Source organism: Amblyomma americanum, chromosome 4 (assembly GCF_052857255.1).
Source record: "Amblyomma americanum isolate KBUSLIRL-KWMA chromosome 4, ASM5285725v1, whole genome shotgun sequence".
NCBI lineage: Eukaryota > Metazoa > Arthropoda > Arachnida > Ixodida > Ixodidae > Amblyomma > Amblyomma americanum.
The window spans coordinates 97,977,244-97,990,011 of record NC_135500.1 but is presented as its reverse complement, the minus strand read 5'-3'; the positions used below and the strand labels follow the sequence as shown (position 1 = coordinate 97,990,011).

The following is a 12,768-nucleotide window of genomic DNA, read 5'->3' as shown; positions in this document are numbered from 1 at the left end:
TAGGAAGTCATCACACTTGTACTTGCGAGATTGGCCTGTGGCGGCGATACCTGTATTTTGGTTCTTGCTATTTTCTACATTACAAGAGCTTTGTTTTCAGGAAGAGTGGCGTTTTTGTGATCAGGAGTTGCTATTCTATCGATATAAGCCAACTTCAATTTCTCCTCAGTGTCCCTTTAAGCTCCCAAGGCATTGCTTTGCAGGTACAATTCACCCTTCCTGTACCTGTTATAAAGGAAGTGTGAAAGGCAGCTGTGTCACAGTACTGCATGTCGAGTAGAAAGTTTTAATGCCATACCAAACTTCAACCCCTTGGATGGTCCGTGTCGCCATAGTTAAGGGGTTTTTATTGTGCAGGAAAGCTGACTCCAGGAATCCAGGATATTGCCATTAATTTCTGTACCTTGGAAAGTGTAAGATACGCTACATTAAAACTGACTACCACAATGCGATATCAACAGAATTTATTACATATGTACATCAAATATTGTCTAATTTCATGCACGAATAGGCAAACAGCTTAATTGTCACACCTTCCAGGTATTTGCCTCAGCTCGTAGAGGCTATTCCTTAAAAACCAAGTGAAACAATGAAGGTGACATTTAAAGTACAACAAAAATCAATCTCCACCAATACCATGATGCCATGTCGCTCCCTCCACTAAGCACAGCATCAACCACACCATCCCTTATTGTCAAAATGCATTTGTGACAAATAAAATCACTTCAACAAGCCTGTACAGCTCACAAAACAGCTTAACTCAAAGCACCTCATCATGATTTGATGGCACGCAAAAAGCATTGCAAAATGCAGTGGTGTCTCCACAAGCAGTGGTAACAAAAGCATGTAAGAACACGTTTTCGGGGCCACCACTCTTCGTCAGTGCAGTGGGCTGGCATCAGTGGCAGACAAATGCTAACAACTCCAAAAGGAAAAGTGGCGAAATGAACAAAAACAGTGTAAGAGACAACAAAACAAGCGGTCATCCTTGCTTGTTTCGCTGCTTTTCCCTTCGAAGAAAAATGAGCCAACTAGCCCAGACCCCCAGCCCTGAACACAGCTTCTTTGGCACCTGCTGCGATGACTCTCATGCCATGGCCCCCGAAACTTATGGCCCCAACTCTAGGCTTCGAAAGGCCTGCCAAGCGTGGATTCTTCACTGTTCAGTTGCCAGGTGTGGAAGGTGGGGTGCAACTCAAACATCTGGTGCTCTACCGTCATGTTCAGCATCATTGTAGCAGTGAAACCGATGTCTAAAACCAAGCTGTCACTGAGCCTGCCACATTCTGGCGAGGCACAGTTGCCAAAGCTGCAGCTTGACACACGTAGTTCCGTCCCGAATACAGTGCATCAATTACTTACAATTTTCCCTTGTGATGGGGAGTAAGTAGCGCTCACAATTTGTTTTTATGCTTAAGAGCAAAAGATAAGTACATTTAAAACCTTGTTCGCGTCAAAACTTTTTACAAGGGAGCTTTCAAGGCCATGAGCAGGCTGCACATCTGCACTGCACTCCTGCTGTAGCCCAATTTGGTCCTCAAGTATGCGGCAGCAATCCGCAAGACCCTTGAAAAAAGGTAGCCACTATTCGTCTCTTTTCCTGCTCTTTGTGCTGGGAGTCTTGGTGGATGGTGAGGGGGCCGTTCGGTACACTGGAACTGCTGGCTGCCTCAGCTTCAGCTTGTAACGAACCGCTGGCTGCCTGGGCGTCTTCTGGAATTTAGTGCTGCTTGCAGCTGTCCTTCTGCTAGGCTCAGGTGTCCGCGAGAGCACGGGCACTATCACGACGCGCCTCCGCTGTTTCCTGCAAGAGGCCATTGAACTCTGTTGTCCATTCGTGCAAGTGCGCAGTACAAAACAGGAGACAACGGGGCTCAACATGTGTTCAACATGCACGCATGCATGTGAAGTTGGCACGTGAAGTGCTTCTTGTAACAATGTCAAGACAGGACGGGTCAGGTCGGATGGCAAATACTGCAGTAAAAAGCAAAATTAAGTGTCACTGGTGATGCCAGGAATTCTTAAGGTAGGTTAAATTTTCCAGAGTTCAAAGCATGGGGCTACTTTTAGCTACCGCTCTTGGCAATCTCAGCCAAATGTAGTCCCGCGATTTGGCAAAGTTGACACCAGAACAGCACCAAATAAGGCACCACAATTTCCACTGGAAATATATACAGCGGAAAAAAATATAGAATTTCCAAGTGCTCAAAGCTGGATTCGGACCAATGCAGACAAGAATATAAGCTTTGTTGACCAAGCGAGAGGACACAAACGAGCTCCGAATTGAATTTTCACTATTTCTCGGGGTACACAAATGCTCTAATATTTTGCAGAGACAATCACAGCTACTCAGTCTACCCACTGTTCTCACTCATTTTAAATGCCCAATCCCCGTCGGGGGTCAGGGCACTGGTGTTGTCTGTGAGAGAGTGCAAGTGGCACTGCCTGCCGCAATGACACAAAAACAGAAAGCACATGTGCCACTATCGTCACCAGTCACCCACCACCCTTCAAGGCTGGTATGCTCGATCCTGTGTCCACGTGCTAAGTTGGGGTGTGGTGATGCAGCTGTCTGACGGGACTGGGTAATTCGAGAGCCAGGAAATGCCTACCACAACACCCCACTGTTATGATGCTTCGCTGACGACACAGAACAGCCACTGACTGAATCGAGAAATCGTAACGGCAGCTACATTCAAGGCGGAAAAGGTGACCGAGATGACTCAGCGTGTCACTAAGGCGAAAAAGAAAATGAACGCAAATTCTTCCCAAAGCATGTACATAACCTGGCCAACACTGACCCAAAGAGCACGACCTAAGGCCCACAGATACCCCTCTGTCGAGCACACAAGTTAAGGGTGCTTATGAGGAGTGTCACTTGCCAAATGCACTCTCACAAAGTGCATTCCAGGGTTGGTGTGTGTCCACGAAATGCACTCCAATGGCCAAGAGTGCAGCCTTGCCAATGACGACTTCAAAGGCATGAAAAGTAATTTAAAAAAAAAACCCCACAAATTTATTTTACTTGTAACACTGCATTTAAAAGGGACTTCTTTGCTATATCAGCAAGTGAAACAACACAACAAAAGAATGATACCACATAAAATTATTCTGCATGCCGCCATCTTGTTTGCTGTCGAAGTTTTGGGTAGGCTATGAACTCGTCCTGGCTTGCCTTGGCTTTTCTTTAAATTCTTCTACATTTTTCCGTTCATAAAAATTTCAAGCTTGTTCTATTTGTGATGTTGCAGCAAACAATCAACTTTCACCAGTTGTTTTCCATCTGCTTTTTCAAAAATTACACGCATTGTCCATTGCCATTTTTTTTACAAGTGACACTCTGCTTCCCAGTTTAGCACCACAGAGTCTAAAGTGCCACTTGAGGTGCCAGAGCACATGTTTTGTAAGTGCACTTAACTTGCATGCTTGAGAGGGTATAAGATTGTGCTACCCTGCGCCTGCAAAGCACCCCCTGGTGACACCTTTCAGCCACTGCCACATACTTCTGAAAGGGAGCTAGTTATTCCACTTTCCAGTGATGTGGTGCAAATGCACCACTGATACAAAGGCGTTACTGCATTTATTCGAATCTTTGGAGATATTTTTTAAAAACATGAGATATGAAACTCTTAGGTTTGCTTAGAGTCGAGGATTGTATCGTGTTCATAAAATATTATAACACATAAAAACGAAAAAAAAAAGTAACATGCAGGTGGCGGCCCCATGAAACGCCGAAAGGAAAACAGCACTGTAGCATTTACTATCCATAGCTGATGCCAATAAAAGCACTCATGAGCAATGGCTGACATTTTGACCTTGTTTTCTCTTCTTGTGGTGGCATGGGCACATTCCACAGCAGTGCAAGTTTTCCACACGTGGTTTTTCCCCGACATCCTGGTAACAAGCAGAGGGTGTTATTATAGTGCCGCCTTCAAGCAAAAAGTTGTGCGCGCTGCAGGGCAGTCTTCAAAGCTGCAAGCCGTTCAGGACTTCGGTGTAGATGAAAAGAATGTTCGCGTTGGAGGGGGCAGTGTGATGATAGTCCAAACGTTTATTTAAAGCCACGACGACTTAGATTAAGGGAAGGCTGACCAGGTCCCTAGTCCGGGACACCGTTGGACAGGGCCGCCTCCCAGACCTCCCACGTTGGCTGATTTATTATGTCAATACTAGTACTTTCCTGACAAGCCCATACATACCATAGGGTATAAGTGTGCCTTGTGGCCACAAAATATGCACTGTGCCGAAAAGGACTCGCGCTCAATGGCGTGAAGCGTAGCTGGATTATTAAACGACATACCGTATAAACGCGCGTAAGGGCCGCACTTTTTTTCCCAGATTCGGGGGGCAAATTTCGGGGTGCTGCCCATACACGCGATTTTCGAAAAAATTTTTTTTTTCAAGTGAAAGCAAACCAATCTGGAATGCGCGGCATTTATTTACCGTTCAGGCATCACTCACGGAGTCTTCAGACTCCGAGCTGGTGCTGTGTTCAGGTAAATGTTCAGCCCACAGAAAGTCGTCTTCGGTCCCGTCTAAACTGTTTGAAATTCCGGTCACTTTGAAACTCCGGGTTACAATGTCGGTGACACGGAATTCCACGCGGACAAAATCCATCCAAGCACAGTCGCGAGCGGTGCCCTCTTAAGCTGCCCTGTCGGCGTCTCGTCGTGATTGCCATTGGCCATCCATTCCGAATACTGCCTTCGAAATTCAACCTTAAAAGGCCGATTGACGCTTACATCCAGGGGTTGCAGCATGCCGGTGAGGCCGCCCGGTATCACGGCCATGTCTGTGCGGATACCGCGCAGGCGTTCCTTAACCCTACCCGTCAAGTGACCGCGGAAGCTGTCCAGGACGAGGAGCGATCGTCGGGCCAGCATGGCGCCTGGGCGCTTCTCCCAAACGCTTTTTACCCAGTCGAGCATAAGCTCATCGTCCATCCAGCCCTTTTCTTGGGCGCGAACTACAATTCCCTTGGAGAAAACGCCTTTAGGAATCGTTTTTCTTTTCAGGATGACATAGGGGGGCAGCTTCCGCCCGTCCGCGGTGACGCACAGCATAACGGTACACCGTTGGCGCTCCGTGCCGGTTGTCCGCAAGAAAACACTCTTCTTTCCTTTCAGTTCAACTGTGCAGCTCTCGGGACAGTCGAACCACACGGGGGTCTGGTCGGCGTTTGCTATCTGCGAAAATATATAGTTGTGCTCACGACGCAGACCGATGACATACTTCTGAAAGCTGAGCACCTTGTCGGTGTAGTCGGGGGGCAGCCGCTGGCACAGCGTGGTCCTTCGCCGAAATGATAGGCCCTTCCTTTTCAGAAATCTTCGTACCCAGCCGGCACTAGCCTTGAAATCCTCGTGCGGTATGCTTTTAGCACGTGCCAAGGCTTGTGCCTTCACGCGCAGCATGTCCGTTGTCAACGCGCAGCCGTTGTTCTGCACTTACATTGAATAGCATAGCAGCTCTTCTTCTAGCTCAGGAAATTTGCATGGCTTGCCTCGGAAAGCGCGCTTTTTGGAGCTGGTATTCTTCAACGCATCCCTTTGTCCGCACCACCGTCGGACACACTTCTCGTCCACGTCAAATTTTCTGCCCGCGGCACGCTTGCAGTGTTCGAGAGCGAACTCCACTACTTTCAGTTTAAAGCTCGCTGTGTAGCTGTTGAGGTGCTTGCCCATCGTGCAACAGTGACAATGCTCGGAGGCAGTTCATGAAAAAGTGAAGAACGACAGCGCACGAGAGCAACAACTATGCCGAGCGACCACGCTAACACAACCACCAAAAAACGCATGCTTTGACAGCCAGAACAGAACGAAGTTAGACCTGGCGATACCGATGCCGATACGGATAGCAGAAGTACAGTAGCAGAAGCTCGCGGCAGAAGAAAAGATGATGATGACGACCCGCGGCCTCGGGCACCCATCCATGGGCGGCACCTCGAAGCTCCTGTGCGCATGTATTTCGAAGGCTATTCTTGCATGTTTCCTGGAAAGTTTGGGTGCGGCCCTTACACGGATTTTTTTTTTTTCAAATATTTCCTTTGGGAATACGGGGTGCAGCCCTTACACGGGTGCGGCCCTTACACACGTTTATACGGTAGTTTGTAGCCTTCGAAGGTGACATTCTTCTGATTTACTAAGACTCTTAGCAGGCCTCGGGAGCGTCTGCCTCTCAAGGCGTAAATGCTGTAATATCTTTGAGTATGTTGTTAAAGGAGAGGGGGAGCCTGAATCAGTAAGGAAGGACATAGAAGGAGTCCGGGGAAGAAAAGCTCGGGCCAAAGCGTGTGCACGCTCGTTTCCTTCAACTCCCTGGTGAACTGGTACCCATATTAGCTCCTTCCGTGCAGCTGAAGTTTTACACTGACTCAAAATTTTGCAGGCTAGCGGAGCGATTCTGCCCTGCTTATAGTTTCTATAAACTGCCTGGGAATCTGTAACTATGTATTTCGATGCGGAGTGCATTGCGGCTAGGGCCATCGCTACTTCCTCCATAGCTTGTGTATCCCCGTTACGAACTGAAAGCCCGTCCACAACCTGCATTTGGTGCACCACTGAGATTGTTGATATCCCTCTACAAGACACGCAGCGTCCACGAAGAAGGCTCCTTCTTCTCTTGAATAGCACTCGTTCATATTCTTGCTCCTCGCCACTCGTCTAGCATAATGATGCTCCGGGTGCATGTTGTTGGAAAGTGGAAGCGTAAGGAATTTGCCCTTCCACTCTTTAGGTATGTCCTGTCTCCCAGCCACTTGTTGTGGAAAGCTAATGTTTAAATCTTCTAAGACCCTGAGGCCAGTCTTAGTTGTGGCCGGTCGCATTACCTGGCTTACAAGATGGGCGCTAATCAATTCATCAGCCGTATTGTGTACCCCCAGTTTTAGCAGACGCTCCGTAGATGCTTTCATCGGTCTTTCACATACAAAGGTACGGGGCCATGTACACTATCCTGCAGTTGATAAAGGCCTGTATTAGCCTAAGGGTATCCTGTTCTTGCATACCATTCTTCTTGGCTGTGTTCCGAGATATCATACGGATGACTTGCTTGCACACCGTTGTGAGCTTGGTGATTGCTGCTGCGTGCACACCCTTTTTGTTAATAAGCATTCCCAAAATCCTTATTGTTTCCACCTCGGGAATAGGTGTATCGTGGACCGAGATTTCCAGCGAAGCAGTATGAACTTTTTGCTTGTGTCGCAATGAGGAGAGCCTTCATGGGCCTGAACATAGGCGGCCATCCCAAAGTGGAATCAGCACTGGCAGAGTGTGAAATCGTGGACGTCAGCGGCACTTCCAGTGATCACAGAAGTGCTACAGGCCAAAGCAAGAGAGCTGGAAAGAGAGCGAGGCACTCCACAGGACCAATGAAATGTGCAAGCTAACTCCAATAGGCCGCATCAAGCGCATTGCTAGGAGCTGTAACTGGCTGGATCGCTGCAGCCTGGGATAACATCCTCAAAAACTTGATTGCGCGCTCATTCCGAAAGTGCAGCATTCCCAATGCACTTGATGGCACAGAACATTGTGCACTGTACAAAGAGGCCAGTGATAAGGTGGTCAGCGATGACGAGGACAAGAGAGCGGGAGCAGGCTCGTGGAAATCAAGTGCCGTTTATGTGCTGTCCGTGCTGTCATTCTCAACTGCTTTTATGGCCAGCTTACATTTGAGGAGCTTTTTATTAAGTATTTGTCCTTCAACTTTCGGGGGTCAGCTTAGAATTGTGGCCTGCCTAGATTCGAGTAAATATGGTATTTAACAATGCTGTAAGATAGAACTAAAACTACAAGGAGCGTGTTGTCATTCGTCCTTCCTTTAAAACACCACTAAATGAGAGCTCCTGCTGAAGAGAATTTAAAGTTTTTTTTTTTAACTGCTGCCACCCATTAAAGCCAACCCAAACTATGTCCAAATAAGCCTCTTTTTGATTATTTGCAATAGGTGACAGGAAATGCAAAGGTTTCAGCATCAGTGCTCAAAAGCGATCCAAGTTTTTGATGCATGCAAAAGCCAAAGCCTTGCTCAAGCAAAGTGACGACAACTGCAACACTGATGTGCCCTTGCTGCTGGATATGAAAAAGACAAAGCATACTTTAGGATGAGCGTAGAAAAAGAAATAATAAAGTCGTCCTACCCACACCGCCAGGGGCACTACAAACACAATGGAGATGTGATGTCGAAGAAGAAGCCTGTGATCGCTGAGACGCTAGCCACGTACTCCATGCTTCAAGGCCTACCACATTAAAGCAAAACGCGCAAGCATCAAGCATTCATTCCTGCACGCGGCAGGGATTGAAACCGCTTATCTCACTCTGATGATGCAAAGATAACTTATTGGAAGCAGCAGCAGGAATTCAGAAAGGAAACTGACTGAGGCTTTGGCCACACTTTGTGCAGGCCACCATGCATATGTTTGAGTTCCTTCAGTGAGGCTTCTAGATCAGGAACTTCTTGGCTTAGTTTCTTGAATTTCATTCCACTACTTCGCATGAGGTGGAAAATAATGATTGCTTTTTTGGAGCTCCAGCATATGCGTCAGAGGAATTATCTAGGCATGCATATATAATATGGAAATTATAATAAACCTCAGTTCAAAGTTTTAGCTTGCCCTTGCCATCTGTCTTCTTGTCTCCTTGTTCCACCTGTGCCTTTCTCATCTCATCACTTTCAAGGACAAACCCCCGAAGGCTCACAGAGCATGTGTTAGCTGCATGACGACGCCTCCCTGCATTGCGCTTCATCTGCCTTATTCACTTGATCATAAATCCAGTGACTCTTTTCAGTTTCCTTGCACTAACAACTAGCTGAGCGGGGAGCGACAACATGATTTCTGAGCGATTCTGCAATGGCCTTTGCCAGCTAGCACATTAGTGCAAGAAACCCATGCTAAAGAAGGAATAAGCCTGTCTCCAATGCTGACTGCAGAGTTTCTGCTTGTTTGTGGCAATTATAAACCCCAAACTACCCCTCACATGCGTACGCATGACTTGAAGCACCTGCTATACGGAAGGCAGCAACACAAGTGGAAAATGTACAAGGCTATGTCGACCGTCACTGATGTGAACCTTGCCACCTGCACTGCCTGCCATGAAATTCCTGTGATGGAGTCATGCGCGTGCTTGTCTGATAGCACTCCTCCTGTGTTCCCTTTCAAACAAACAAATATCCGCTACAGTCAGCGTTAAGACCTAGCTGAAAGCTAGGATGCTCACCATGGGAATGGCGGTCGTGCTGGTTGCCCCATCTATTGGGATGGACATCATATGGCCCATTCCACAGTCTACTGGCAAAGCATGCTTCATACGCTCTGCGGTCCTTCAGTACCATTTGCTAGCGGGCGCAGCCTGCACGTGTAAGTAACTTTATCATTATGCACGGCAGTTTCTTCAACGCGATATATTAAATGCGCAAAACTGTGCACTTCAAGTTGGGTGGAACATTGAAGGGCAACAAACAACCTGCTCTTGCCATGCACTGGATTATCTCACTAAAAGTACACCGCCTTTTAAAAGCCCTGTCGCAATCATTGTGGCAAGCTTGCACAATACAAAGCAAAAAAAAAAAAAAAAGCACACAGCCTGTGATTGAGTGTAAGCGGTAGGCAGGAATAAGCAAATCATTCTGCAAAGTGCCAGTGCTGTCCTTAGCAAAGAATGCACCTCTCACTCACGAGAAGCAGCTTTGCTTTGGGACAAGAGAAGACAGACATGCATGCAACGCTGCTACAGCGGGGATGCAAGCACACAGGGGGGTACTGTAGTTACGTTAGCGATGGGAATGCAAGCAAAAGAGAGAGAAGAAAACGTGGCAAACCTCACGTTTTCGGGGTGTCCTCCTTGCTCATAGAAGAGGACGACTTGGCACCAGCAGACTTTCCTTCAGCTTCCTGCAACTGGCGGCGCCGTGTGACGGGTGGCGAGAAGACATCTGCCGGTGGCTTCGCCTCGGAGCCTGCAATTCACAGGCCAGTCGAAATCAACCCAAAATGTCCAACTATACATCTTTCTGAGGGTGCCACCTGATACGTTTCAAGACAGATGGCATTGCCCGCTTTTGTGGTTCAAGGCAGCTGCGACCCACCATTCGTGCAATGGACAGCTTTCAGAAGCCAGTAAGCTTCAGTTGAGTAAGCTCCTTTGCATGACAGAAGCGCTTCCACTATCGTGGCCAAAACTAAGACAGCACTGCATTCCCTGGGGCTGTTTTGGTGCATGCACTGTCACTCATGCACGTGTCGCAGAACTGGAAGCTGCTGTGCAGAAAAGGCACACCAAGCAGTGCACATAGATCTGCCTCACACCAGAAAGGTACGTGGCAGCAGGCCATGCTGCCATGTTCAAGGGGGCCTTCATTGCGCGGGCAAACAGACCCATCAGTTTTACAAAGGCTCCAAAGCAATGCTTCCACGGTTTGTAACAAAATCAGCCTGCAGAGTGCAGGCAGAGTACAGTCCCAAATTTTAAGCAGTACAAGACGAATGACAGTAAGCATCAATTATTTTTTTTACAAGGAATCTTCATGCTGCAACCGTAAACAAGATTCATTCTATACTCACAGCCGATGGTTATGCTAAGGAGTTCACTGAATCATACTACCTGCTACTGCCAACCTGTCAGTTAGAAACCCATGAGCAATATTTTGCACTGCACTGTCTGAAAAGTTCTAGAACAAGTTCTAGTATTTTGAAAACTTCTAGCATAAGTTCTACAGAGTTTATTTGTGTGACATCAACTGCATGACGCACCTGTGCAGACAACCATAGGGAACAACAAGGTGGGGGTCAATCGTGCGGGTAAGACAATTGGCAAATCCAATAATGACAAGACATGGCAGAAGGGACTTTTGACAGCACCCTTTGGCACTCTTATTAGAGAGGCCACCAGATGCACTGCCGCCTCCCTACCTCCCTTTGTGCAGCATCATTTGGGGCAGTTAGCCCTCAGTGCAAGGTTTTAGTTTCGGTACGGAGTTGCAAGAAGGTAAAAATGACTGCTGTTCTCACAGGATAACGCACGGCCTCATTCAAGCAAATTCTATGACTTCACTGACCTTCATCAACAGGCTCTGCAGGCTGGGCAACCTGGTAACCTTCAGCATCTGAAACTGAAAGGTAAGCATAGACAAGTATAGACAGCACACTTCCAAGCAAGTGGGGCATGTACAAACACCAACAAAATGAACAACATGGTAGTGCCTTGCCTTCCACCACGAGAGAAACTGCAGCTGAAGGCCCACTCTGATTTTTCTATGTAAACAGATGGCTCATTAAAAGGATACTGAACAAAAATGATGGTTTGTGGGGGGTTTAACATCCCAAGGCAACTCAGGCTATGAGAGACGCCGCAGTGAAGGGTTCCAGAAATTTCGACCACTTGGGGCTCTTTATTGTGCACTGACATCGCACAGTGCACAGGCCTCTAGAATTTTGCCTCCATAAAAATTGTACCGCCACGGCCGGGATCGAAGCAGCTTGTTTCGAATCAGCTGCTGAGCGCCATTACCACTGAGCCACCGCAGCGCATACTGAACAAAAATGAGAAAATATTGAGAAAGCCACACATTTTCATTCATAAGATATGCTTACTCAAGTACACAGTCATCATTCTGGTTATTTTTGACTGGATGGCTGTATTTTTGGTGTTCAGTGGGCAGCTGCTAGTGTGCTCCTGGCTACGAGCTGGCGAACATGATGTCAAGTCTACCCCCACCAGCACTGTAGGCAAGCTGGCTCTCAGTGTGCAGCTGAGGATTCCCCATCTCATGCTCTGCTTACGAGCGTTTATGCTGAACCCTGCATAAACGAGCGGTGACTCCAAAAGATCACTGTATCATACGTGGAAGCCAGATATAAATGGGGTTTCTGTGGGTCAGGTGAAGCATCGCAAGCTAGTTCTTGCCCAAAGCGAGACTGCGCTTGTTTCTCTGGCGGGTGTGAGATGGCGCTACCAGAACTGCCTCCTGCGAAATGCTGCTTTCTTGGGTTGTCGCCACTGCAGATGGTGGGGATTTCAGATTAATTCTGAAACTTAACCGGGCATGTTGTCATCCAAATTTAATAACCACGAGATGCAGGCAGAGAATCTTGAAGCGCGGACATGAGGAAGCCAAACGAAATGTACTTTACAATGAAGTAATAGCATGCCAAACACGTGCATTTTCGTGTGGTCCATGCTGGTAATTGCTAGCAACGGGCAGGGTGAATGTCATGTCCGGCACTGTCAGAGTTTTCACACGCAGCACTGCTGCTAGGTGTGGTGTGGTGGTTTGAGAAATATGCATGAAAATAATTACTTTCGGTTCATTTCTGCTTCAAAAAAGTGTTGTTTTGGTCACTCTCAGGGCCAAAAACCTCGGCGGAAAATTTTGTGTTCACTATCACATTAAAGAAATACCACATAGTAGGTGGTATTTCTTTAATTTGATGCAGCAACTTGGGTCCAATTTTCTGTACATAAAACACAAAATCCTGAGGTCTAGAAAGCATTTTAACCAAAACTTTCACATCAGCCCCCGCGTTTCTTTCGCAGAAAACAACTGAAAACTGCGATATATTCCTGCAGAGGGTGTGCACTGCACGCTGGCTGGTGGAAGGTGTGCGGCAACTCTGCATAAAGGAATTAAATATGGTATTACTAGTGTTCACGCCATCGAGAGCCTTCCAGCACTCCTTTACTTCTAAGGGTGTGTGGTTGTTCTGCCTTAGCCAACCAGTAGTTAAATAGATGAAAACTGAGCTTCTTTGAGCACCCTTGATTCCCTTTTCCA

General features: G+C 47.3%; 1 protein-coding gene across 3 annotated transcripts in view; it reads right to left on the bottom strand.

The window, feature by feature from the left end:
• Positions 1–447: 447 nt before the first annotated feature.
• The window catches only part of LOC144128161 (uncharacterized), a 100,033-nt gene continuing 87,712 nt past the window's right edge, over positions 448–12,768 (bottom strand). For 2 of the 3 annotated variants that reach the window (XM_077661263.1, XM_077661264.1), the window contains 3 exons: positions 11,053–11,106; positions 9,822–9,954; positions 448–1,804 (listed from right to left, as the gene is read on the bottom strand). In XM_077661263.1, the coding sequence (XP_077517389.1) occupies positions 1,585–1,804; positions 9,822–9,954; positions 11,053–11,106 (407 nt within the window). In that variant the 3' untranslated portion in view covers positions 448–1,584. Of the gene's footprint in view, positions 1,805–9,816; positions 9,955–11,052; positions 11,107–12,768 lie in introns of all 3 variants that reach the window. The other variant, XM_077661265.1, reaches the window with a different exon arrangement.